The sequence below is a fragment of the Cebus imitator genome, unplaced genomic scaffold, assembly GCF_001604975.1.
Source record: "Cebus imitator isolate Cc_AM_T3 unplaced genomic scaffold, Cebus_imitator-1.0 Scaffold206, whole genome shotgun sequence".
NCBI lineage: Eukaryota > Metazoa > Chordata > Mammalia > Primates > Cebidae > Cebus > Cebus imitator.
The window spans coordinates 1307859-1335673 of NW_016107521.1; the positions used below are offsets into that span (position 1 = coordinate 1307859).

The window sequence follows — 27815 nt, forward strand, 5'->3', positions numbered from 1 at the left end:
AAAAAAAAAAAAAAATATCATTATAGCATCTAAGACAATGAGCCTGTTTTCATTTCTCAGTTGGCAGGCCTATTAGCACTGCTTTGATGGTTGTAGACACCATTCATTCTAAGGAAAGGGAAATGCTTAAGGGGTTTCAGGTGGCCTGTATGGTACCTTTGTCCTGATTAGAAAAAGGCAGTCCCTTGAGGGGGACCAAAATGCTTTCTCTCCATAGTCAGTCAGAGGAAGCAGCTTTGGCCCCAACCAGGATGACCGGCTTGGAGCATGGGCATCTTGATTCTTGTCTCTGCTTGGCCTTTTATGTAGTGCTTAAAAAGTAGCAGCTAAGAGTCCTGTTTGTATTAACTAATTTATGAAGGGCTGGGTTAAAAAAAATTTTTTTACTGTTGTATTTATAGACAGACTCTCTTGTTACTCGGTACACTAAGTACATACCTGCCTCAGCATCTTTGTACTCGTTCCTCTGCCTGGAACCTGGATCTCACAGCCTTCACTTCATCCAGGTCTCCACTTCAGTGGAATTCTGCAAGCATCACCTCGCCTACTCAAGCTAAAGTATTACCCTCTGTCATTTTCCCTTCTTGCTGTATTTTTTCATAGTACTTCTTGCCACTTGAAATATTATATTTATCCTCATTTTATTTTTGCCTCTCCACTAGAAAGTACACTCTGTGAAAGTGGGTTTTTTTTTTCCACTGATTTTTTTACTGCCATGTTCTAGCAGCTGGGAAAACACCTGGCATATAGAAGGCTCTCAATATTTGTTGAATGATTGAACTAACAGTGTGATTGCTCTGTTTTCACGCTGCTGATGAAGACTACCCAAGAGTTGGCAATTTACAAAAGGAAGAGGTTTAATTGGACCTACACTTCCATGTGGCTGAGGAACCCTCAAAACTATGGCATAAGGCAAGGAGGAGCAAGTCTCATCTGTTTTTTTTTTTTTTTTTTTGAGATGGAATTTTGCTCTGTCACGCAGGCTGGAGTGCAGTGGTGTGATGTCAGCTCACTGCAGCCTCTGCCTCATGGATTCAAGCAATTCTCTTGCCTCAACTTCCCGAGGAGGTGGGATTACAGGTGTGCGTCACCACACCCAGCTAATTTTTGTAATTTTAGTAGAGACGGTATTTCACCATGTTGATCAGGCTGGTCATGAAATCCTGACCTCAGATGATCTGCCCGCCTCAGCCTCCTAAAGTGCTGGGATTACAGACATGAGCCACCACACCCAGCCTGCAAGTCACATATTATGCGGATGGCAGCAGGCAGAGACAGCTCGTGCAGGGGAACTCCTCTTTTTAAAATCATCGGATCTCATGAGACTTATTCCCTATCATGAGAACAACATGGGAAAGACTTGCCGCCATGATTCAGTTAACTCCCACCTGGACCCTCCCACAACACATGGGAATTCAAGATGAGATTTGGGTGGGGACACAGCCAAACCTTATAATTCTGCCCCACGCCTCCCAAATGTCATGTCATCACATTGAAAAAAGAGTCCTTTCCAACAGTCCTACAAAGTCTTAACTCATTTCAGCATTAACTCCCAAGTCCAAAATTTCATTTGAGACAAGGCAATTCCCTTCTGCCTATGGGCCTGTAAAATCAAAAGCAAGTTAGTGACATCCTAGATACAGTGGGGGTACAGGCATTGGATAAAAACAGCCATTCCAAATGGGAGAAATTGGCCAAAACAAAGGGGCTATAGGCCCCATGCACGTCCAAAATCCAGTGGGTCAGTCAAATCTTAAAGCTCCAAAATAAACTCCTTTGACTCGATGTCTCACATATTGGTCATGCTGATGCAAGAGGTGGGTTCCCATGGTCTTGGGCAGCTCCACCCTTGTGGCTTTGCAGGGTACAGCCTCCCTCCTGGCTGCTTTCATGGGGTGGCATTGTCTACAATGTTTCCAGCTGCATGGTGCAAGCTGTCAGTACATCTACCATTCTGGGTTCTGAAAGATGGTAGCCCTCTTCTCACAGCTCCACTAGGTGGTGCCCCAGTAGGGATGGTGTGTGGTGGCTTCAACCTGACATTTCTTTTCTGAACTGCCTTAGCAAAGGTTCTCATGAGGGCCCTGCCCCTGCAGCAAGCTTCTGCCTGGGCATCCAGGCGTTTCTGTACATCTTCTGAAATCTAGGCAGAGGTTCCCAAACTTTAGTTCTTGACTTCTGTGTACCTGCAGGTTTAACACCACGTGGAAGCTGTCAAGGCTTGGGGCTTGCATCCTCTGAAGCAACAGCCTGAGCTGTACCTTGCTTTTTCAATGGCTGGAGTGGCTGGGATGCAGGGCACAAAGTCTCTAGGCCGCACACAGCAAGGGGACCTTGGGCACTGCCCACGAAACCATCTTCTCCTAGACCTCCAGGCCTGTGATGGGAGGGGCTGACATGAAGATCTCTGACATGCCCTGGAGACATTATTTTCACTGTCTTGGGGATAAAATTTGGGCTTCTCCTTAGCAAATTTCTGCTGCTGGCTTGAGTTTCTCCTCAGAACATGGGTTTTTCCTTTCTGTCATGTTGTCAGACACAAATTTTTTGAACTTTTATGCTCTTTTTCCCTTATAAAACTGAGTGCCTAGGGCCAGGCGCAGTGGCTCATGCCTGTAATTCTAGCACTTTGGGGCTGAGGCAGGCAGATTGCCTGAGCTCAGGAGTTAGAGATCAGCCCGGGCAACATGATGAAACACCATCTCTACTAAAAAATACAAAAAATTAGCCAGGTGTGGTGGCATGCCCCTGTGGTCCTAGCTACTCAGGAGGCTGAGGCAGGAGAATTGCTTAAACTCGGGAGGTGGAGGTTGTAGTGAGCCAAGATCATGTCATTGCACTCCAGCCTGGGCAACAGGGTGAGACTCCATCTACAAAAAACAAACAAAAAAACACAACTGAGTGCCTTTAACAGCACCTAAGTCACCTCTTGAATGCTTTGCTGCTTAGAAATTTCTTCCACCGGATACTCTAAATCACCTCTCAAGTTCAAAGTTCCACAAATCTCTAGGGCAGGGACAAAATGCCACCAGTCTGTTTGCTAAAACATAATAACAAGAATCACTTTTGCTCCAGTTCCGAAGTTCCTTATCGTCATCTGAGACACCTCAGCCTGGATTTTATTGTCCATATTGCTGTCAGCATTTTGGGCAAAGTCATTCAACAAGTCTCTATGGAGTTCCAAACTTTCCTACATTTTCCTATCTTCTTCTGAGCCCTCCAGACTTTTCCAACCTCTGCCTTTTATCCAGTTCCAAAGTCACTTCCACATTTTCAGGTGTCTTTTCAGCAAGCCCCACTTTACTGGTGTCCATTTACTGGATTAGTCCATTTTCATGCTGCTCACAAAGACATATCTGAGAGTTGGCAATTTACAAAAGAAAGAGGTTTAATTGGACTTGCAGTTCCACATGGCTGGGGAGGCCTCACAATCATGGCGAAAGGCAAGGACGACTAAGTCATGTCTTACATGGATGGTAGCAGGCAAAGAGAGGACTTATGCAGGGGAACTCCTCTTTTTAAAACCATCAGCTCTCATGAGGCTTATTCACTGTCAGGAGAACATCACGGGAAAGACTTACCCCATGATTCAGTGACCTCCCACTGGGTCCCTCCCACAGCACATAGGAATTCAAGATGAGATTTGGGTGGGGACACAGCCAAACCATATTACTGTGGATTGTGATTGATGGTATAAATTACCAGCTTTAATATTTACTACTGGCTAGGCTTGGTGGCTCATGCCTGTAATCCCAGCACTTTGGGAGGCTGATGCAGGCAGATCACCTGAGGTCAGAAGTTTGAGACCAGCCTGGCCAACATGGCAAAACCTTGTCTCTACTAAAAATACAAAAAATTAGCCGGGCATGGTGGTGGGCACCTGTAATCCCAGCTACTTAGGAGGCTGAGACAGGAGAATTACTTGAAACCGGGAGGCGGAGGTTGCAGTGAGCTGAGATCGCACATCTACACTACAGCCTGGGCGATGAGCGAAACTCCATCTTAAAAATAAATAAATAAATAAATATTTACTACCTTTTATTGACTGTTTATGGGCACTTTCTGTGGCATAATGTTATAAATATTGTCTAACAGAATCTTCATAATAACTTCATAATAACTTTATTAGTAACTAATAAAATCTCTGTTTTGGAGTTGAAGAAATTCCAAAGCTGAGAAAAGTTAAATAACCTGCCCAAAGTAAAGTAATTCTAGTAATTCAAGTTGCTCCTTGAGAGGTGGATCTGATAACCAAAATGAATTTCTAAAAATTGTTTTAGTTATTCTTTTGGGTCTCATAATTTTTTTTTTTTTTTTTTTTTTGATGGAGCCTCACTCGGTGTTGCCCAGCTGGAGTGCAGTGGTGTGATCTCGGCTCACTGCAACCTCCGCTTCCCAGGTTCAAGTGATTCTCCTGCCTCAGCCTCCCAAGTAGCTGGGACTATAGGCATGCGCCACCACCCACCAGGCCTGGCTAATTTTTATATTTTTATTAGAGATGGGGTTTCACCATGTTGGCGAGGATGGTCTCGATCTGACCTCGTGATCTGCCTACTTCGGCCTCCCCAAATGTTGGGTTTACAGGTGTGAGCCACGGTGCCTGGCCATATTTTTTTCAAAGAGTGATTTTCAATCACTGGGTGGGGGAGAGCCTGAGAATGCTTCTACTTATGCTTTAGGGAAAAGGAGAGGTAGGATCTATGGGATTTGAAATACTGGGATAACTTAGGATCAGACAACTCTATTTCACAATCTTTGTGTTTTTATTTAAGGATGCTTACTGTGAGGGTCCTTTGAGAAGAAAAGCATGGCTTTGGGTTTTTTTTTTTCCTAACTGTGTAACTCTGGAGAAATATCTAAGCCTGTTTATTCATCTCTAAATTCTGGTGACAGTGCTGCCTTATAGGAGTGTGCAGATGATAAGTATATAAAATGCCTGGCATAGTTTCTGGAGCGTGGGAGCTTGATTTCTCCTGCATCCTGCCCCCTGCGGTTTTCTTTCTCTTTCCAGCTGCAGGTGACTAAGGATCCAAGGAACTGAGGGGTGGTATCTTTTTTTTTTTTTTTTTTTTAATAATTTTCTTCTAGATAAGCAATCCCAGATTTTAAGCTGTTTTTGGTAATACGTAGACAATCAAGGTACCTTTTAGAATTCACATGGCATCTTGTTGATCGCTGTAATTCAAGGAGTAATTCATGTGCTTTGTCAAGTGTTATGCACATATTAACTTCGCGGACCTTGGGATCTAATTCCTGCTTTTGTAATCAAATGTTGAATGGAAACTGAGGGTCAGTAATTGTCTTTATTTCTTAAATCCTTCTTATGTTCCATGAAAACCAATTTTTTTTTAAAGTCACCAACATGTTTGCCAGTGCATACGGATTTGGATGCTAATGGATTTTTTTAAGCACCATCTTGTAATTTCTATAATTGTCATTGTGTCAACAGGAATAGTAGTGTCATTTACTTGAGCTAATGAGTAATTAACTAAGGTAGGTTAAAAAACCTAGACATTTTTATATGAAGATGCTTTCTCTATGAAATTTGATTAAACAGTATAGCATTTAACTAGTAAGTGTGAAAAATTCTTTACTAAGAAATGAGGAACAGTATTTAAAAGAAGTACCACCAATTTTCAAGTTGTAAATGTCTGAAGAGCCTTCTCAATTATGTGCTGATTTTCTCTCCCTTTTAATATTCTATTATGTGCCATATAATGAAGTAATAAAAAGGCTCACAATTTAAACATTAATGATTGATTTAACCCAAGAATAGGGGAAACTACCAGATAAAACAGAAGCATCGAAAGTTTTTTGATTTTTGGCTTTTCTTACATTTTAGAGACAGAGTCTTGCTCTGTACCCCAGGCTGGAGTACAGTGGTGCAATTATGACTCACTTGAACACCTGGGCTCAAGCAATCCTCTTACCTCAGATTCCCAAGTAGCTGGGGCTGTAGGCGTGCACCACCACACTCACCTAATTTTTAGATTTTTTACAGAGACGGTCTCACTATGTTTCCCAGGCTGGTCTCAAACTTCCAGACTGAAGTGACTCTCCTGCTTGGTCTCTCAAAGCCCTGGGATTGTAAGTATGAGTCACTGTGGCCAGCCTAAGAGTGGGAAGCTGTTGATGCTGGCAGTATAGGGTTGATGGGGGAAGGGTGAACCAGCAGACTACTTTAAGTGTTTTTGGTTAATGCTCACTTTTTTTTTTTTGAGATGAAGCTTCATTCTTGTCGCCCAAGCTGGAGTGCAGTGGCACCATCTTGGCTCACTCCAACCTCCGTCTCCTGGGTTCAAGTGATTCTCCTGCTTCAGCCTCCCAAGTAGCTGGGATTACAGGCATGCGCCACCATGCTCTTCTAATTTTTGTATGTATGTGTGTATGTATATATGTATTTATATATATATATTTGTTTGTTTGTTTGTTTTTGAGATGGAGTCTTGCTCTGTTGCCCAGGCTGGTGTGCAGTGGCATGATCTCGGCTTACTGCAACCTCTGCCTCCCAGGTTCAAGCGATTCTCCTGCCTCAGTCTCCTGAATAGCTGGGATTACAGGCACCTGCCACCATGCCTGGCTAATTTTTGTATTTTTAGTAGAGGAAGGGTTTCACCATGTTGGCCAAGCTGGTCTTGAACTCCTGACCTCAGTTGATCCACCTGCCTCGGTCTCCCAAAGTGCTGCGATTGCAGGCGTGAGCCACCATGCTTGGCAATTTTTTGTATATTTACTAGAGATGGGATTTTACCATATTGGCCAGGCTGGTCTCGAACTCTTGACCTTAGGTGATCCACCCGCCTTGGCCTTTCAAAGTGCTAGGATTACAGGTGTGAGCCACTATGGCTGGCCTAATGTTGACTTTTTTATTGTTTATATATTGTTTTGACAAAAATAAAAGTTAACTATGAGAAAAGAAAAGTAGAAATATAAGTAATCCAAAAAAGTGAAGACAACTCCCAAAAAGGAATAATATATTTTCAAGTCATTTATCTGGCAGGATGCTTTTATCTAGAACGTGTAATGAACTGTTAAAATGAAATAATAAAAAGATAACCCATTTAAAAAATAGGCCAAAGGCTGGACATGGTGGCTTATGTCTATAATCCCATCACTTTGGGAGGCGGAGGTGGGTGTATCACTTGAAGTCAGGAGTTCAAGTCCAGCCTGGCAACATGGTGAAACACTGTCTCTACTAAAAATACGAAAATTAACTGGGCATGGTGGCAGGTACCTATTATCCTAGCTACTTGGGAGGCCAAGGCACAAGAATAGCTTGAACTTGGGAGACAAATGTTGTAGTGAGCAAGATTGCATCACTGGACTCCATCCTGGGTGACCAAGCAAGACAACATCTCATAAATAAATAAAGTCCAAGTATCTGAGTAGGCATTTCTTCAAAGGAAATATACAAAGCTCCAAGAAACACATGAAAAGCCGTCAGGGAAATAAAAATCTCTCTAGAAAGATAACAAGTGTTATTGAGGATGTGGAGAAATACAATACTTCATACATTGCTGCATGTGTGAAATGGTATATTCACTTTTCAAAGTAGTCTGGTAGCTCCTCACAAAGTTAACATAGAGTTTTCAGATGACCCAGTAATTCTTCTACTGGGCATATACCCAGAAGAAATGAAAACATGTCTATACAAAAACTTGTAGGCAAATATTTGTAGTAGTATTATTCATAGTAGCAAAAAAGTCAAAGTCTGACTGTTCATCAGTTGATGAAAGGAGAAACAAAATGTGGCATATCCATGCAATAGAATATTACAAGGAAAAACAAATATAATCAATCAGTTACTGCTTAAAGAAACAGTAACTTTTCTTTCTCTTTTGAGGAAATGTTTATTCTTTTTTTACCTATGATGCATTCAATTTATTGTAGACAAAATATGAAATTTAGGAAAGCAAAATTGTCATGGTATAGATCATGTGACCATAAATATATATATATATATGAGTCGGGACTGGATCTGTCACCCAAGCTGGAGTGCAGTGGCGCAATCTTGGCTCACTGCAACCTCCACCTCCTGGGCTTAAATGATCCTCCCACTTCAGTGTCCCTAGTTGGTGGCACACACCACCATGCCCACTTAATTTTTTCATTTTTTTTTGGTAGAAAACCAGGGTTTCAGCTGGGTGCGGTGGCTCATGCCCGTAATCCCAGCACATTGGGATGCCTAAGCGGGTGGATCACCTGAGGTCAGGAGTTTGAGACCAGCCTGGCTAACATGGTGAAACCCTGTCTCTACTAAAAATTTGTATTAGCTAGACATGATGGTGCTTGCCTATAGTCCAGCTACTAGGAAGGCTGAAGCAGGAGAATTGCTTGAACCTAGGAGGTGGAAGTTGCAGTGAGCTGAGATTGTGCCTCTGCACTCCAGCCCGGTGCCTAGCAAAAGAGTGAGACTTAAAAAAAAAAAAAAAGAAGAAGAGAAAAATCGTGTTTTACCATGTTGGCCAGGCTGGTCTTGAATTCCTGAACTCAAGCAGTTTGCCTGCCTTGACCTTCCAAAGTGCTGGGATTACAGAGGTGAGCCACCCACCCAGCCATCCATAGTTTCTTTTTTTTTCTTTTTTCTTCTTTTTTTTGAAGTGCAGGCCACACAGACAGTTCATTCTTTCTTTCTTTTTAATTTTTTTGAGATGGCTTCTTACTCTGTTCCCTAGGTGGGAGTGCAGTGGTGCAGTCTTGGCTCATAACCTCCGCCTCCTGGGTTCAAGCAATTTTCCTACCTCAGCCTCCCAAGTAGCTGGGATTACAGGTGTGTGCCACCACACCAGGCTAATTTTTATATTTTTAGTAGAGATGGGGTTTCACTATGTTGGCCAAGCTGGTCTCGAACTCCTGACCTCAAGTGATCCACCTGCCTTGGCCTCCCAAAGTACTGGGATTACAGGTGTGAGCCACTGAGCATGGCCCGTAAGTATCTTTCAGTGGGTAATTTTTGTTATTGTTCTGCTTAGTACAGATTAAGTGTAACCCAACATTTGATGACTAACAGCCTTCTCTCAGAGTATGCTGAGATGTTGGTCTTGAGTATCCCCTAATGATTTTCATGTTGTTTGTATTTATATTACATACACATACTGTTGGCCACTGGTGCTCTCATCCTTGTGTATGATCAACAATGAAACGTCTGTTGCCCTGATGTGGTAGCTCACACCTGTAATCGCAGCACTTTGGGAGGCCAAGGCAGTTGGAAAACTTGAGGTCAGGAGTTCAAGACCAGCCTGGTCAACATGGTGAGACCCTGTCTCTATTAACAGTGCAAAATTAGCTGGGTGTGATGGCACATGCCTGTAATCCCAGCTACTTAGAAGGCCGAGGCAGGAGAATCACTTGAACCCGGGAGGCAGAGATTGCAGTGAGCTGAGATGGTGCCATTGCACTCCAACCTGGGCAACAAGAGCAAAACTCCATCTTAAAAACATAAATAGCTGGGAGTGGTGGTGCACACCTGTAATCCCAGGTAGTCTGGAGGCTGAAGCAGGAGAATTGCTTGAACCCAGGAACAGAGGTTGCAGTGAGTCGAGAGATCACACCGCTGCACTCCAACCTAGGCCACAGAGTGAGTGAGAAAATGTCTCAAAAAAAAAAAAAAAAAAAAAGAATGAACTGTGTGGCTGCACTTTACAAACTAAATAGAATTATAGAAGTAATGGCTTGTTGGTTGGTGATTGAGGCTCTTGCCTACATATCTTGTTCCCTCTTGAGTTTTTGTGTCATAAATAAATAAATGGTTATTCAAATGAAACTACATTATATTTTCTGCCTCTGTGAGTTCTTTACTGGAGACAGTTTGAATGAATTGTTAGGAGTAGGCGGCTTTGAGTCATGCTTCCTTACATCCGTCTCCAGATTCATATTTTGGATGCTTTCTTTCATTTTGTATATTTTTGTGTTTCCTGTCCCATTAGCTTCATAAATAGTCATTCCATATATCTTGTTTGTATGTAATGTTTTTAGATAACCAACTAACTGGACCTCAGTTTTTTATCTCTTACTTTTTTTGAGATGGAGTTTTGGTCTTGTTGCTCAGACTGGAGTACAGTGGCGCGATCCTGCAACCTCCACCTCCTGGGTTCAGGTGATTCTCCTGCCTCAGCCTCCTGATAGCTGGGATTAGAGGCATGCGCCACCATGCCTGGCTAATTTTGTATTTTCAGTAGAGATGGGGTTTCACCATGTTGGTCAGGCTGGTCTGGAACTCCTGACTTCAGGTGATCTGCCTGCCTTGGCCTCCGAAAATGTTGGGATTATAGGCATGAGCCATTGTGCCTGGCCAGTTTTTCATCTTAATAATATAAGAGTTTAGATTTTGCTGGGTTTATGTTTAAATTAGAAGATTGGATTTGGGAACCAGAATAACTGCAAGCCTAGGAATCCTTAGGACATTCTGTCTGTTCTTTGCCACTGAGAGAAGTAATAACTATCCCAAAAATAAGGGAGAATGAGGGCCACCAGGCACATTGGCTTATGCTTATAATCCTAACACTTTGGGAGGTTGAGGTGGGCAGATTACTTGAGGTCAGGAGTTTGAGACCAGCCTGGGCAACAAAGCCTGTCTCTACTAAAAATAGAAAAATTAGCTGAGCATGATGGTGCACATCTGTAATCCCAGCTACCCAGGAGGCTGAGTGAGGCAGGAAAATTGCTTGAACCTGTGAGGTGGAGGTTGCAGTGAGCCAAGATTGTGCTATTGCAGTCCAACCTGGGTAACAGAGCGAGACTCTGTCTAAAAAAAGAAAAAAAAAAAGGGAGAACGAGAGTGCTTAAGAAAATTGAAAGCAATTGGAAGAATGGAAGCTTACAATCTGTGAAATGTAAGGGTATTTGACTAACCATACAGGGAAAAAAAAAACCTTGCAGAGTAATTCAATCCTATAATCTTCATTTTTTATTTTTGTTTTTGTTTTTTTCTTGTCTTTACATTTATTTTAAAAAGCGCCCTTGTATAAGAGTCATAGGATAGACATTGCTCCAAAGAAGATATACAAATGGCCAAGAAGCAGGTGAAAAGATGCTCAATATCACTCTTCATTAGAGAAATGCAAATCAAAACTACAGTGAGATGCCATCTCACACTCATTCAGATGGCTGCTATCAAGAAGGAATAATAGTAGTAAATAGAAAATACCAAGTGTTGACAAACATGGAGAAGTTGGAGCTCTTGTGCATTGTTGGTGGGACTATCAAATGATACAGCCACTGTGGAAAACAATATGGCAATTCCTCAAAAAACTAAAAATAGAACCCTCATATGATCCAGCAAATTCTCCTTCTAGGTTTATGCCCAAAAGAGTTGAGAGCAGGTTCTTAATGAGATATTTATATACCCATGTTCATAACAGCATTATTCACAGTAGTTAAAACATGGAAGCAACCCATGTGTCCATCAGTGGATGAATGGAGAAGCAAAATATGGCATATAAAAATAAGGGCATATTATTCAGCCTTAAAAAGAAAGGAAATACTGGTATATGTTACACCATGGGTGGATCATGAGGATATAATGCTAAGAGAAATAAGCTAGTCACAAAAAGACAAATACTGTATGATTCCACTTATATGATATACTTGGAGTAGTCAAACCTGTAGAGACAGAAAGTAGAGTTATGGCTGCCAGGGGATAGGAGTAGGGAAGTTGGAGGAGTTATTATGGAATGGGTATAGAATTTCAGTTTTACTGGATGAAAATGGAGATGGATAGTGGTGATGATGTTGGCTGCCCAACACTATGGATGTATTTAATACCACTGCACTGTACACTTAGAAATGGTTAAGATGGTAAATATGTATATTTTACCACAATAAAAAAGTGAAAAAAAGTCATAGGAATAAATTTTTTAAAGGTATTTTCTGCATTTTTCAATTTTAAAATTGTGTTTCTTCATTTATACTCTCAGTTATTAAGCACTGTTTGCTTCATTGTTATTTTTGTACATTGGAATTGTGTAATTCTTTTTTTGGAGACGGATTATCGTTCTGTTGCCAGGCTGGAATGCAGTGGTGCGTTCTCGGCTCACTGCAACCTTTGCTTCCCAGGTTCAAGCCATTCTCCTGCCTCAGTCTCCCAAGCAGCTGGGAGTACAGGTGCACACCACCATGCCCAGCTAATTTTTGTATTTTTAATAGATACCGGGGAGCTCACCATGTTGGCCAGGCTGGTCTTGATCTCTTGACCTCATGATCTGCACACCTCAGCCTCCCATAGTGCTGGGATTACAGGCATGAGCCACCACTCCCGGCCTGAAATAATGTAATTCTTATATGGTTACTTGGATAAGAGAAGAAATTTTCAATGTAACTGTATCTTTTCTCAGTAATAAGAATCTCTGCTATCCCCTTTCTTTTGCCCTTTTTAGTTTTCCCTTCTGGCACTGGCATTGAAAGAAATGCATGAGGATCTGTATGCCTTAAGCAGCGAAAGTAATTCGTTCTTTTGCCCTGAACACCTCATGCTAATCAGAACTCAGTTTCCTCGATAAGCATGGACTAATCATACCAGTGTGCACTAGAGAAAATGCAGAATACAGCAAGTGGCGCCTACATTTACTCTGATTAACCAGCACTTCTTTTGCCCTGTGTATTAACCAATTGTGTGTTCTCTTTTATTCCTGCCTTTTTTCCCATTCACTGTAGTGCTTCCTGCTAGTTGTGCTGTGTCTCCATTGAGTTAGTACTGGAATTTGCATAGTTGTGTGTATTAGATAAACATCTCTTTTTCTACATTTGATAGGCAAAATATGTCTTTATAGTCTCGTGGACAATATTTTACAGATAGCTTTCTGGGTGTTCATCACTGTTGCTCCATGCCAAAATTCCTTTCACTTCTTTTTCTTAAACTCTCTGCCCTCAGGGTATTATTCAGTTTCTTTATACATTGATCAATGAGAAGTTTGATACCTATGCATTTCTCTTCTCATTATTATTATGGCATGTAACTTTTTTTCTTTGAGTTAGAATCTCATTCTGTCACCCCAGCTGTAGTGCAGTGGTATAGTTAAGTTCCTTGCAGCCTAGAACTCTGGGGCTCAAGCGATGCTTCCACCTCAGCCATCCTAATAGCTAGGACTATAGGCACACAACACCATGCCTGGCTAATTAAAAACAATTTTTTTTATAGAGATAGAGTCTTTTGATAGTATATTAGTCTGTTTTCATGCTGCTAATAAAGACATGCCCAAGACTGGGTGATATAAAGGAAAAGAGGTTTAATGGACTCACACTCCCATGTAGCTAGGAGGCCTCGAAATCATGGTGAAAGGTGAAAGGCACATCTTACATGGTGGCAGACAAGAGAGAAAATGAGAACCAAGCGAAAGCGGTTTCCCCTTATAAAACCATTAGATTTTGTGAGACTTGTTCACTACCAGGAGAACAGTATGGGGAAACCACCCCCATAATTCAATTATCTCCCACTGAGTCCCTCCCACAACACATGGGAATTATGGGAGCTATAATTCTAGATGTGATTTGGGTGGGGACACAGCCAAACCATACCAGATATTGCCCAGGATAGTCTTAAACTGTTGGCCTCAAGCGATCCTCCTACCTTGGGATTACAGGTGTGAGATTACAGGCATGAACCATCATGCCTGGCCTTATAATTTAACTTCAATAACATGTTGGAATAAGATAAAAAGATTGTTTTGGATGGGTGTTGTGGCTCATGCCTGTAATCCCAGCACTTCAGGAGGCCTAGGCAAGCAGATCACTTGAGGTCAGGAGTTCTGGCCAACATGGTGAAACCCTGACTCTACTAAAAATACAAAAATTACTTGGACTTGGTGGCGGCGCCTGTGTCCAAGCTTCCCAGGAGGCTGAGGCAGGAGAATTGCTTGAATCTGGGAGGTGGAGGTTGCTGTGAGTTGAGATTGTGCCACTGCACTCGAGCCTGGACAACAGAGCAAGACTGTGTCTAAAAAAAAAAAAAAAAAAAAAAATATATATATATATATATATATATATATGTGTATATATATATATATATATGGCCAGGTGCAGTGGCTCATGCCTGTAATCCCAGCACTTTGGGAGGCTGAGGTGGGTGGATCACAAGGTCAGGAGTTTGAGACCAGCCTGACCAACATGGTGAAACCCTATCTCTACTAAAAATACAAAAATTAGCCGGGCATGGTGGCACACACCTCTAATCCCAGCTACTCAGGAGGCTGAGGCAGGAGAACCTGGGAGGTAGAGGTTATATGGAGCTGAGATCATACCACTGCACTCCAGCCTGGGCAACAGAGTGAGACTGTCTCAACAACAACAATAACAACAACAACAACAAAAATATATATATATAAATACACACACACACACACACACACACACACACATATATAGGTTTTAGAAAATAATTTGTGTATAATTCATGGTAATTTTATGCTATCCTTGATACATGATGATGCTTCACACTGTGGTAAGGACCAGCTTTTAGAGCTCTGTCATTTGTTCCCATTATAGGAATGCCATCTGTACCAAGTAGTAGCTATTCTGTTTTTGCTGAATATGGCAAAACCATCATCATCACCCCTCACATATACACACATACTCAACACTTTTTGTACTTGATATTTTTCAATTTATGCTGTTTTGGAGTGCATTTGTAACAATTTTGCTACTAACACTTTCATGGTATAGTATAATTTATAGCACAGTTTCATATCTATTAGTTCATTTTATTGTCCAACAACCCTAAACAGTAGACACTATTAATATTCCATTTTACAGCTGAGACAACATGTGATAGTATTTTATGCTCATGCTTAAGTATACAGCCATTCCATCCCTTTTTATGTTTTTTAAAATTCTGAGCTCAAAACAAAATGATCCCTTTCTTAGCATGTGATCTTCTTAAATGCTCTCCTTTCTTTGTCAGAATAAATTTTTTGTCATTTTATTTTATTTTTTCTGAGACGGGGTCTTGCTCTGTTGCCCAGGCTGGAATGCAGTGTTGCAATCTTGGCTCACTGCAACCTCCACTTCCTGGGTTCAGGTGATTCTCCTGCCTTAGCCTCCTGAGTAGCTGGGATTACAGGTACGTGCCACCATGTGTGGATTATGTTTTGTGTTTTTAGTAGAGATGAGATTTCACTATGTTGACCAGACTGGTCTTGAACTCCTGACCTCAAGTTTTGTAACCGCCTCAGCCTCCCAAAGTGCTGGGATTATAGGCTTGATTCACCAGCACCTGGTCAAATTTTTTGTCATATTTTTATTTTCTTTCCTATGTATTTTCTTTCTTTTCTCTGCTTGTTTCCCTTTTCAGTCTGACCATAGAGTTGATCCTTATGTTTTTGAAGCATCACTAACTACAGAACAATAGTGATGGTGGTATATATTATATAGTATTTTCAAACTTCACAGATGAGATCTTATTTTTATCTTCACAACAGGTATCTGAGGTAAGCAAGCCATATGTAAATTTCTTTTATTTTCAATTTTTTTTTTTTTTTGAGACGGAGTTTCACTCATGTTACCCAGGCTGGAGTGCAATGGCGCAATCTCGGCTCACCGCAGCCTCCGCCTCCTGGGTTCAGGCAATTCTCCTGCCTCAGCCTCCTGAGTAGCCAGGATTACAGGCACGCGCCACCATGCCCAGCTAATTTTTTGTATTTTTGGTAGAGACGGGGTTTCACCATGTTGACCAGGATGGTCTCGATCTCTTGACCTCGTGATCCACCCGCCTCGGCCTCCCAAAGTGCTGGGATTACAGGCTTGAGCCACCGCGCCCGGCTGTATTTTCAATTTTTTAATTAAAAAACTTAAAAAATAATAGAGGTGGGGTTTTGCCATATTATTCAGGCTGGTCTTGAAATCCTGGCTTCAAGCAATCTTTTTTTTTTTGAGACGGAGTTTGGCTCTTGCCCAGGCTGGAGTACAGTGTCACCATCTCGGCTCACCAAAAACTCTGCTTCCTGGGTTCTAGTGATTCTCCTGCCTCAGCCTCTCGAGTAGCTGGAATTACAGGCATGCATCACCACACCCAGCTAATTTTGTATTTTTAGTAGAGACGAGGTTTCTCCAGGTTGGTCAGGCTGTTGAATTCCCAACCTCAGATGATTGTCCCACCTTGGCCTCCCAAAGTGCTGGGATTACAGGTGTGAGCTACCGCACCTGGCCCCGACTTCAAGCAATCTATATGCCTTGGACTCCCAAAGTGCTAGGATTAGAGGCATAAGCCACCATGTCCAGGCTTTTTTTTTTTTTTTCCCCCAGACATGGTCTTACTCTGTCACTCAATTTGGAGTGTGGTGACGCAGTCAGCTCACTGTAACCTCAAATTCCTGGGCTCAAGGGATTCTCCTGCCTCAGCTTCCTGAGTAGCTGGGACTATAGGTGCTTGTCATCATGCCTGGCTAATTTTTAAATTTTTACTGACATGGGATTTTGTTTTGTTGCCCAGATTGGTCTTGAACATCTGGCCTCAAGCAATCCTCCTGCCCTGGCCTCCCAAAGTGTTGGGATTATGGTTGTGAGCCACCATGCCTGGCTTGTAAATTTCTTTTTTTGCTGGATTAAAACTTGCAATCAGAGTGTTAAATAAAGGTATTTTTGGTTAAAATCATATAACTAGTAAGTGTTAACAACATGAATACTTGGGCTTTTGCTCTAGTCCAGGGCCCTTTCCACTGCCGTTATGACTCTATGTATTCTGGTATAATGAAATGCAGACTTAACATTATTTTCTCTCAGAATTTCTTTCAAACTTTCATATTACCAACCGCTTACTCAGAATTCAATCCAGAGAGGCAGTTTTTCTTGTTGCTTTGTCACAAACTTTCTATAAAAAGTAATTGTCAACAAGGCAGTTCAATAATTTGCCAAATTTTCTTTACTCAGCAAAACATATCTTTGAGCAGTTGTCACTGCTTTTTTTTTTTCTTGTTTGCCCATTTTGTAATCTGTGTAAGGACTCTATCGATGTATTATGTGTCTCTGTATTAGTTTCCTAGGCCTGCTGTAACAAATGAAAGGGTATTGAACTTCATTAGTTGTCAGAGAAATGCAAATTAAGGCCAAAATGAGAAATGACAAGCTGGGTGGCTTAAAACAAAAGAAATTTATGCTTTCATCGTTCAGGAGGCCAGAGTCCAAAATTAAGTGGTTGCAGAATTGGTTCCTTCTTAGCGACTCAGAAGGGGAATCTGTTCCAGGCCTCTCTCCTGGCTTCTGATTGTTGCCAGCAATCCTCGGCATTCCTTGGCTTGCAGCTGTGTGATTTTGATCTCTGCCTCCATCTTCACGTGGCTGCCTTCCCTCTTGTCTGTCTTCACATGGCTCTCTCCCTTCCGTGTATGTCTGTGTCTGTGTCTCCTCTGCTCTTTTTTTTTTTTTTTTTTGAGACTTTTGGCTCTTGTTGCCCAGGCTGGAGTGCAATGGCATGATCTAGGCTCTCCATAACCTCCGTCTCCCAGGTTAAAGTGATTCTCCTGCCTCAGCCTCCTGAGTAGCTGGAATTAACAGGCACCTACCACCACATCTGGCTAATTTTGTATTTTTAGTAGAGACGGGGTTTCTTTATGTTGGTCAGGCTGTCTTGAACTCCCGACCTCAGGTGATCGGCCTGCCTCTGCCTCCCAAAGTACTGGGATTACAGGCATGAGCCACCACACCCAGCCTGTCTCCTCTGCTCTTTAAGGACAACAGTCACATTGTATTCAAGGCTCACTGTACTCCAGCATGACCTTATCTTAACCTAGGCCTTAATTGCATCTGCAAAACCCCTCTTTCCAAAAAAGGTCCTGTTCATAGGTACCAGATGTTAGGACTTCATATCTTTTGCGGGAACACAATTCAACCCATAACAATGTACGTTCTTTTTCCGTTGTCTCTACCTCTATTCTTGTGATATGTTTACCCATGTGCTTCTTGCAAGTGTCTGTTGAATTGACCTTGTTTATAGATAGACACATCTAGCTTGACGGAGGTATGTTCTGAGAAATGTGTCATGAGGCAATTTTGTTGTGCAAACATCATAGAGTATACTTACACAGACTAGATGGTATAGCCTTCCTACATACCTAAGCTTCACGATATATAGCCTGTTGCTCCTGGGCTGCAAGCTGTACAGCATGGTACTATACCGAATGCTGTTAGCAATTATACAATGTTAAGTGCTTGTATATCCAAACATATCTAAACAAAGAAATGGTACAGTAAAAATACAATGGAAGAGATAAAAAAAAAATGGTTCCAAGTACAGCTGCAACTTAAAAAAAAAAAAAGATAAAAATGATATACCTATAGGGCACTTACCATGAATGGAGCCTGCAGGACTGGAAGTTGCTCTGCGTAAGTCAGTGAGCAAGTGGTGAGTGAACGTGAAGACCTCGGACATAAACATACACTTCTGTAGATTTTAAATCACTGTACACTTAGGCTACACTAAATTTATTTAAAAATTTTTTCTTTGTTCTTGGGAATATGGAAATATACTTAACCTTTATATGTGTTGACCTTTTATCCAGAAACTTTGCTAATCTCACTGGTTAGTTCTGATAATTACATGTAGATTCTTTTGAAATTTTTATGGAAATGTTCATGTTATGTACAAATAATAATAGCTTATATCTTTTTTGTTTTCTTTTGTTCTTTATTCAATACAGTATCAGAGGTTCTGGTGATAGCAGATATTCACAGTCTCAAGGGGAAAGATATCAACATTTCACTGAAAAGTATGATTTTTGCTATAGTTTTAAAATACATATCCTTTGTGAAATTAATGAAGCTCCCTTTCTGTTTCTTGTTTCTGAGTTGGTTTTTTTTTTCTTAATTGTGAGCCAATGTTAAATTTTACCAAATGTGAGCTATGCATCTGTTGAGCAATTGTAGTATGATTTTTGTCTTCATTCTACTTGTGTGGTAAATTGCAGTTATTGATTTTCAAATATCAAACCAACTTTACATTCCTAAAATAAGCCCAATTTTGTCATGTCCTTTTTATATATTGCTGATTTGGGCTTGCTAACATTTGGCTTAGTATATTTGCATCAATACTGATTAGTGAGAATGGCCTGTAATTTTCCTTTCTTATAATACCTCTGTTAGGGTTTGATATCAAAATTATGTTGGCCTCATAAAATGAGTTGAGGAATGTTCCTTCATCTGTATTCTGTAAGAGTTTGTGTAAGATTGCCTCTTTTTTTTTTGTCTTCTTTATAGATTTTTTAATAAATTTGCTAGTGAAACCACCTGGGTGTGGAGATTTCATTGTGGGTAGGCTTTCAATGAGGCTGTCAATTTTTCAGTAGATCTAGAACTCTTCAAAATTTCTTTCTATATCAGGTTTAGCAAAAAGTGTTTTTTTCAATGTTTGTCTATTTTACTTAAATGTTCATGATGATGTCATTAAGTTATTTATAATATTCCTTTCACATTCTGTTTTCTGCAGTGATACTCCATTTTTTCATTTTTGATATTAGTTATTCTCTCTCTTTTTTTCCCCCTCATGTCATTCTTGCCAGGGTTTTTTTAGTCTTTTTAAAGAAGCAACTTTATTTTGTTGACTTTGTTGTGTTTTTTTATTTAGTTAACTTCCATCTGTTTCTATTTCTTTCCCTCTATTTTCTTTGGGTTTAATTGGCTGCTCTTATTGGTTGTATTTTTCCTAACCTCTTTCTAATATATATGTTAAAGGTCAGCCATTTATGCTTATAAAGCATAAAATTATCTGTATTCATAAGCTTTAATATTTATTGTGAATCAGTTAAGAATATTTTCTAATTTTCATTATGATTTTTTGACCCATGAATTATTTACATGGATATTTCTTAATTTCCAAACATGAGAATTTTTTTTTTTTTTTTTAGATGGAGTTCCACTCTGTCACCCAGGCTAGAGTGCAGTGGCACGAACTCGGCTCACTGCAACCTCTGTCTCCTGGATTCAAGTGATTCTCCTGCCTCAGCCTGCCATGTAGATGGGATTACAGGGATGTGCCAACACTCATGGCAAATTCTTTATTTTTAGTAGAGATGGGGTTTTGCCATGTTGGTCAGGCTGGTTTCAAACTCCCGACCTCAGTTGTTCTGCCCACCTTGGCCTCCCTGGTCGGCCACCCCGCCCAGACCTCTTTTCTTTTACTTTTGAGCTGGGTCTTGCTCTGTTGCCCCCAGTTGTATGCAGTGGCACTGTTATAGCTCACAGCTACCTCAAACCTCTGTACTCAAGCAGTCCTTCCACTTCGGCCTCCTGAGTAGCTGGGACCACAGGTGTGTGCCACCATGCCTGGCTAGTTTTTGTATTTTTGTTTTGTAGAGTCAGGGTTTTACCATGTTGCCCAGCCTGATCTCTAGCTTCTAGACTCAAGCGATCTGCCCTCCTCAGCCTCCCAAAGTTCTGGGATTACAGGCTTGAGCCATCAGGCCCAGCCTCGAACAATATTTTTAAAGTTTAGGTTTTATATCACTTTGTCCAAAACTTATTACCATAATCCATTTTAATTCATAAGACTGAAATAAGTACTTGAGGTATTTGAAGTTCTATTGGAGGTTTAGTTGAAGAGCAAGAATAAATGTAACATGCGTTTAGCCCTTAAGGACTTTATAATCTGGTATGACATCAGACACAGGTTTCTGTAATGTTAGAGTAGAATGTGATAAGTAGCAGCCACAAGGAAGGATGGTGTATTTATAAAATACTTGAATAGGAACACTGAGAAAGTCATGATACACAAACTGTTTGTCTTTTGCAACCTAGCTATATTAGTCCATTTTATGCTACTCATAAAGACATACCTGAGACTGGGAAGAAAAAGAGGTTTAATTGGACTTACAGTTCCACATGCCTGGGGAGGCCTCAGAATCATGACAGTAGACAAAAGGTACTTCTTACATGGCAGTGGCAAGAGAAAATGAGGAGGAAGCAAAAGTGGAAACCTCTGATAAAACCATCAGAGACTTATTTACTATCACGAGAATAACGTGGGAAAGATGGCCCCGTGATTCAATTACCTCCCCCTGGGTCCCTCCCACAACATGTGAGAATTCTGGGAGATACAATTCTAGTTGAGATTTGGGTGGGCCAAACCGTATCACTAGCATACTGAAAGATTTAAAAGTATATATGATGATCTTTTTGGTTATATATTCAGAATACCTGGCTGTTTGCAAGACAGTTGAAACTACTTTGAAGAAATATGGCACTCTGAAGATGTCTGCTGAGAAGTACTTCAACAAACAATGCTGTTGCTAGGGTTACATATTAATGCTGTCTTTATTTTGCTAAATGTTTATCAGTTTTCTTTCACTATCTGGCATGGCTTTTTTATTCATACTAAGCCTTCTAAACCTGGGATATTTTACACCTGTACCTCATATTTACAGCACATCTCCATTCAGAGTAGCCATGTTTCAAGTGCTAAATAGTGACAAATGGCTAATGACTACACTTTTGGACAATGTATATCTAGATGGTGAGGTAAACTTTTCAAAAAACAAATAATTGTTACATTTGTTTAACTTTTTGTTAAGTAACTAAAGAAGCCTCTATTGAATTGGTCATAAGTAGGTGCCAGGGAGAGATTTAGATTTTCAAGGAAAGTTTTACTGAAAAGTTGTCATTTGAATGATGTCTTCAACTATGAATATAAATTTGGTAGGTGAATGAAATAGGCTAGGGGAATAGCATATAAATCATGATGTTGTATAAGAGTAGGATTTGTTCAAAGGCTTTCAAGTATTTTTTTGTGGTCAGAGAATAGGTATGTGTGTGCTGGTGGAAGGTGAGACTGGAAGGGGATTTTGAAAAATGTCAGATGCTAGTGATTTTTCACCAGTTCTTGTGTTATGAGTAATTTACCAGTAATGACAGCTAACTTCAGGATAAATTTTCAGAAGTGTAATTGATGGATCTAATTGAATGACCATTTAATGTACCCTCATACATTCAGGTAAACTCATGGGTTTAAACTAATTTACACTGCCTCTAGCAACTGTGCTGGTTTCAGTGCATGTTCAACTGCTATAATTAGTATAGTTTTAATGTGCTCATTTTGCTGCATTAGGTTTGCATTTTGTTACTGTGTTTTGCCATGTTTGCATTTTGTTACTCACCAATTTATTATTGGTGGTTGAACATTTTTCTTATCAACATTGAAAGTTTACTCCTGTCTATTCCTTAGATCCCATTCAAGCTTTACCAGTTGTCCCAGTAACATCCTTTAAAGCAGAAGGATCCAGTAGGGAATCAGACATTATACCTTAGCTTTCCCTTTTCTTTGAAGGAAAGTCCTTGACATTTTTGAAGATTACAGGTTGGTTATTTTATAGAATGTCTCCCAACTTGGTTTTGTCTGTTTCCTCATGATTAGACTCAGGCCACAGATTTTGACAGGAACATCTCTTCTCATTGCATAGGACTTTGATTTGTCTGATTACTAATGATCACTTTGATCATTTGATCAAGGCAGTGTCTGCCAGGTTTTACTGCTGTGAAGTTATTTTTTCCCTTGGAAGTAATGTGTAGTTTATGGGGGAAGTATTCTGAAACTATCTCATTTACTACCACACTTTCCATTTATTCATTCATTTATATATATATATATATATATATATATATTCATGATTTCTTATTTTGTTCAATAGGTTATAATCCACTGCTATCATTAATTGGTATTGATGCTGAAATTACTCCCCGTTTGGCCAGTGGGATCTCCTTCAGCCTTGATCCTATGTCCTTTTGATAAGTCTTTAGCATCCCTTGAGCACTTTCTTGCTTTCTGGCACTAGATATTCTAGATTCATCCTGTAATTAGCCAATTACAATTCTCCAAAGAGGTCTGGCTCCTTTTATTGGAGAGTGGTATTAGAGACCAAGAGCTAGGTGCTAGAAACGTTGATGTCACTGGGGAGAGAAGATGGTCACTGCTCTAAGGCCCCCTCAGTAGATAGTATTACAGAGCTAGGGGGAGTATGCATCTACGTGTACTTATATATACACACACACCATGCATGTATGTCCATGTCTTTTGAAATCCGTTAGTTTACTCATACTTTCAGTTTCTCTTTTTTTGAGATGGAGTCTCACTCTGTTACCCAGGCTGGAGTATAGTGGCATGATCTCGGCTCACTGCAACCTCTGCCTTCTGGGTTCAAGTGATTCTCCTGTCTCAGCCTCCCAAGTAGCTGGGATTACAGGTGCCCACTACCAAGACCGGCTAATTTTTTGTATTTTTAGTAGAGATGTGGTTTCACCATGTTGGCCAGGCTGGTCTCAAACTCCTGACCTCAAGTGATGCGCCCATTTCGGCCTCCCAGAGTGCTGGGATTACAGGCATGAGCCACCGTGCCTGGCCCAGTTTCAATCCACAGAGTTCATTCTAACTTTTTCCATTTCCATATTTGCATCTCCCAACTCTGGGTCCCATTGTCTTTAATGGATCTTTAATAGATCTTAAAAAAAATTTTTTTTTTCTTTTATTAAAGAGATGGAATCTCGCTCTGTGCCACTCAGGCTGGAGTGCAGTGGAGTGATCATAGCTTACTGCACCCTTGAAATCCTGGCCTCAGACAATCATCCTACTTAAGCCTCCTGAGTAGCTGGATCTATGGGCACCCACCAGCACATCTAGCTAATTTTTTTTTTGAGACGGAGTTTGGCTCTTGTTGCCTAAGCTGGAGTACAGTGGCGTGATCTCGGCTCACCACGACCTCTGCCTCTCAGGTTTAAGCTATTCTCCTGCCTCAGTCTCCTGAGTAGCCAGGACTACAGGCATGCTGTGCCACCACGCCTAGCTAATTTTGTGTTTTTATTAGAGATGGGGTTTCTCGGTGCTGATCAGGCTGGTCTTGAACTCCTGACCTCAGGTGATCCTCTAGCCGCGGCCTCCCAAAGTGCTGGGCTTACAGGCATGGGCCACCATGCCCAGCTACATCTGGCTAATTTTTAATTTTTTTGTAGAGACAGGATCCCACTGTGTTGCCCAGGCAAGTCTTGAACCCCCAGCCTCATGCGATCCTTCTGCTTCTGCCTCCCAGAGTGCTGGGATTACAGGCATGAGCCACTGTGCCTGGCCCTTAATAGATCTTATTTGATCCATCCTCTACATATAGCAAATCTCCCATTGCTGCTTTGAACCCATCTACATGGAGGCGCCGTCATTGTGCTCGGGCTCCTACTTTCCCTGCCAGTCCTCCATCCTCATGGGTGCCCTCCTCACCACGCTTGGCCTTCAACATTCTGTGCAAGCTGGCTCTGCCTGCAAATGGCCTCCTAACATAGCTTATATTCCGACACCCATGCAGATACTCTATGATTTGGATACCCACTTGGTGGCTATAAGAGTGAATTTTTCAGGAATGAAAGAGAACTTTGATTTTCTATGTTTTACTTTAGTGATTCTAGCAGTGGGATTATTTTGACATTCTTTGAGTCCTTTCTGTTTTAGGTGTTATATTTTCCCTAATTCTGGGAAATTTAGTCATTATTTCTGCAAATATTTTTTCACCCCCATTTGTGTTTGTCTCCTCTTCTGTGTGAGCTATTGTGTGGCAGTTGATTTTCCTCATTTCTCTATTTTATCTCTTGCCTTTTATGTTATTTTATCTCTTTCTACTGTCTTTTGGCAGAGTACCCTAAATCTGATATTTCAGATTGTTAATTTGTTCAACTGTATCCTTTCTGTTCTTCAGTCCATCTATTAAAGTTCATTATTTCACCAATTGTATCACATTATTTCAGTGATTATATTTTATCTGCCTATTTTTACACTCTATACCAGTACCAAATTTTCCTATGTTGTTCCAGGGATTTTTGTCTGTATGTAAACACAAATTAGTTTTAAAAATTTAGTTTAGGTTTATATTGTACATACTATCTCACAACTTACTGTTTTTTTTTTGTTTGTTTGTTTGTTTTTTTTACATGGCAGGTTTATGAAGTTGATTACACATGGAGATTGAATTGAATATACATTTAATATACCTCTGTGTGTGTGTGTGTGTGTGTGAGTGATTTTATATCCCTTTTATACTGAAGTATACTCATACCATTGCCTCACTTTCTTAAACAGAGTTGTAAGTTAGTGATTGGGTAGAGTTTGGTGGTCAGTATTCCTAACTGTTTTCATCTTTGGGGCCTTTAGGTTGTTTTCAATTTTTAAATGTTATGATACTGAAATAAATATGTGGATAAGGTATTTTCCATTTGTGGGGTCATTTTCCAGAATGAATAGATCAAATGGACAAATAAATGAATCAATATATTTAGATTGTTAACCATGTAGAGGAATGCCTAGAACATAACAGGCACTCAAATAATATTTATTAGATGAGAGAATGTTAAAAAATTGCTTTCCAATTAAGTTTCTATTTTTATCCATACCAACAATAGGAGATGATCTGTTTTCTTACAGCATCTTACACTTCAATTATTTTTATGATTTGATTGTAATCAGAAGAATTCTGTATCTGTCTTAGATAAAAAATACTATCAGATGATGTAACTAAGGCTTTTTTCTATTTTTATTTTTGCCTACTGGATGAATTAACGTATGTTTTCTTACAGGACTGAATTTGCTCTTAAAGAAATCATGTCCTCTGGAGGTGCTGAAGATGATATCCCACAGGGTGAAAGGAAAACAGTTACAGATTTTTGTTACCTTCTGGATAAATCTAAGCAGCTGTTCAATGGGTTAAGGTTAGTGGACTCTCGGTGTTTTGAACTTTTCTTTAGTTCTGCATTTTTTTTTTTTTTGGCTGATGTATGGTAAGTTTCTGAAAATTATGGGTAGAATGTCATATAAATTTCTGTTAGAGTGATCTTGATTTTTTTCTTTGACATCATTTTAAAAATTCTTAGATTAAAAAAATAGGAAAAGGGGATAACTTACCCTGTTTTAGTCAAGTTAAAAAGAACTATTTTGTGAGATGTTTCGTGTGCATTACTCACACCAGATCTGATTTTCATTTGGTTTTGCACATTAGAATGTTGAGGTCTGAGGAGCCTAGAAATGCATATGCAATTGGATGTGGAGCTTCCAATTTTCTGGGATGAAATGTCTGTGCCTAAAGTGGTGATGGTTGCCATTGTCTACCACATTGGGGTGGTGGCGGGGCAGGGAGTAGGAAAAGTAATGATGGGGTGTTCTAAACCATACTATTTATGATTTAGCCTATATTTCAGTTCTTGAGAGTCTTAGGATCACTGACTTCAGACCTAAAGCTTCATTAGCTTAGTTCCAGTTAGAAGCAAATTAATACAATAGGTAAAATAGTAGGGATAAACAGGTTTTATTTTTGAAAATTTATATAGGAAGGACTGATTGTAAAGATAAGAGTTATTTTAATTTATGGTTTATTTATGAATAAAATGCAACCCCACCAGGTGTGGTGGCACGTGCCTGTAGTCCCAGCTACTTGGGAGACTAAGTTGGGAGGATTGCTTGAGCCCAGGAGTTCTGGACTGTAGTGTGCTGTGCTAATCGGGTGTCCGCAGTAAGTTCGGCATCAATATGGTGACCTCCCAGGAGCGGGGGACCACCAGGTTGCCTAAGGAGGGGTGAACCAGCCCAGATCGGAAACGGAGCAGGTCAAAACTCCCGTGCTGATCCGTAGTGGGATTGTGCCTGTGAATAGCCACTGAACTCCAGCCTGGGCAACAAAGCAAGATCCCATCTCTAAAAAAAAAAAAAAAAAGCAAGCTTTTTATCTTACACCTTATAATTGTATTATGCATCCCCAGGTTTGGAAATATACTGGCAGGGTTTATTTTTAAACCAGCTAATTTATCTTTTAAAAAAAATTCTATGTGAATTTTTCAAATACCATTCTATCTAAAGCTGCCCTTTTAATCATTCTCTTTTTTTTTTATATTCATTTGATTTGCTTCATGACACTTACCACTAATTAAAATTATTTATTTGTTAATTATGTCTCTCCTGCATGAAAATGAAATGTCCCTAAGGGCAGGCCCCTGTTTGTCACTGTTTCTCTAGTATTTAAGCCCATGTCTTTGCGCATTGTAAATACTTTGTAAATATTTGTTAAATGGAGGATTCCAAAGACTGTGTTCTTAACTCCTGCACTTTGCTGCCTCCTCTTTTGTGCTGCAGAGGAGGTGTTTGAGATCATGTTTTTCCTTGGCTTTATAAATTAATTATGTCTTTTTAAAGAATATTTTCTTTCACTATTTTAATTCAGAAGTTTTCCTTGGTATGCCTGGTGTTTAAGTCTTTGTTTTCCTGTAACAGATTATTTTAAACCTCTTAAATTTGCATAGACTTTTTTTTCCTTGCTTTCCAGGTATATTTTTTTCTTCAGCATTTAATTGGCACCCAGTATGTACCACATTCTGTGTCGGGTATGAAAATTCAGAGATAAAACTAACAGTGTCTGCCCTCAGTTACTCTATGAGGAAATTATAAAAAAAACAAAACCCAAGGGAACGTTCTGCTCACAGCTAGCCTCACCTTTAGCGCATCCAGTGAGCCTATTTCCCACATATCTGTGTGCCTATTGAAATTAAGTAAATAAAAAGTTAAAAGAGGTCAGGCGTGGTGGCTCACGCCCATAATGCCAACACTTTGGGAGGCTGAAGTGGGAGGTTCACTTGAGCTCAGGAGTTCGAGATCAGCCTGGGCAACATGGTGAAACCTCTACAAAAACATGAAAAAATTAGCTGGATGTGCTGGTGAGTGCCTAAAGTCACCGCTACTCAGAAGACTGAGGCAGGAGGATTGCTTGAGCCCACGAGGTCAAGGCTTTAGTGAGCTGGGATCACACCACTGCACTCCAGCCTGGCTGACAGAGCAAGACCCTTTCCCAAAAAATAAAAATAAAATATTAAAGGGATTATAGATT

General features: G+C 40.3%; 1 protein-coding gene across 3 annotated transcripts in view; it reads left to right on the forward strand.

The window, feature by feature from the left end:
* Positions 1-18521: 18521 nt before the first annotated feature.
* Positions 18522-27815, forward strand: part of SCAI (suppressor of cancer cell invasion) — a 96961-nt gene continuing 87667 nt past the window's right edge. The window contains exons 1-2 of one of the 3 annotated variants that reach the window (XM_017548334.2): positions 18522-18692; positions 25522-25653. In XM_017548334.2, coding sequence (XP_017403823.1) covers positions 18547-18692; positions 25522-25653 — 278 coding nt within the window. In that variant the 5' untranslated portion in view covers positions 18522-18546. Of the gene's footprint in view, positions 18693-25416; positions 25654-27815 lie in introns of those variants that run through there. The other 2 variants (XR_001830857.2, XM_017548331.2) reach the window with 2 other exon arrangements.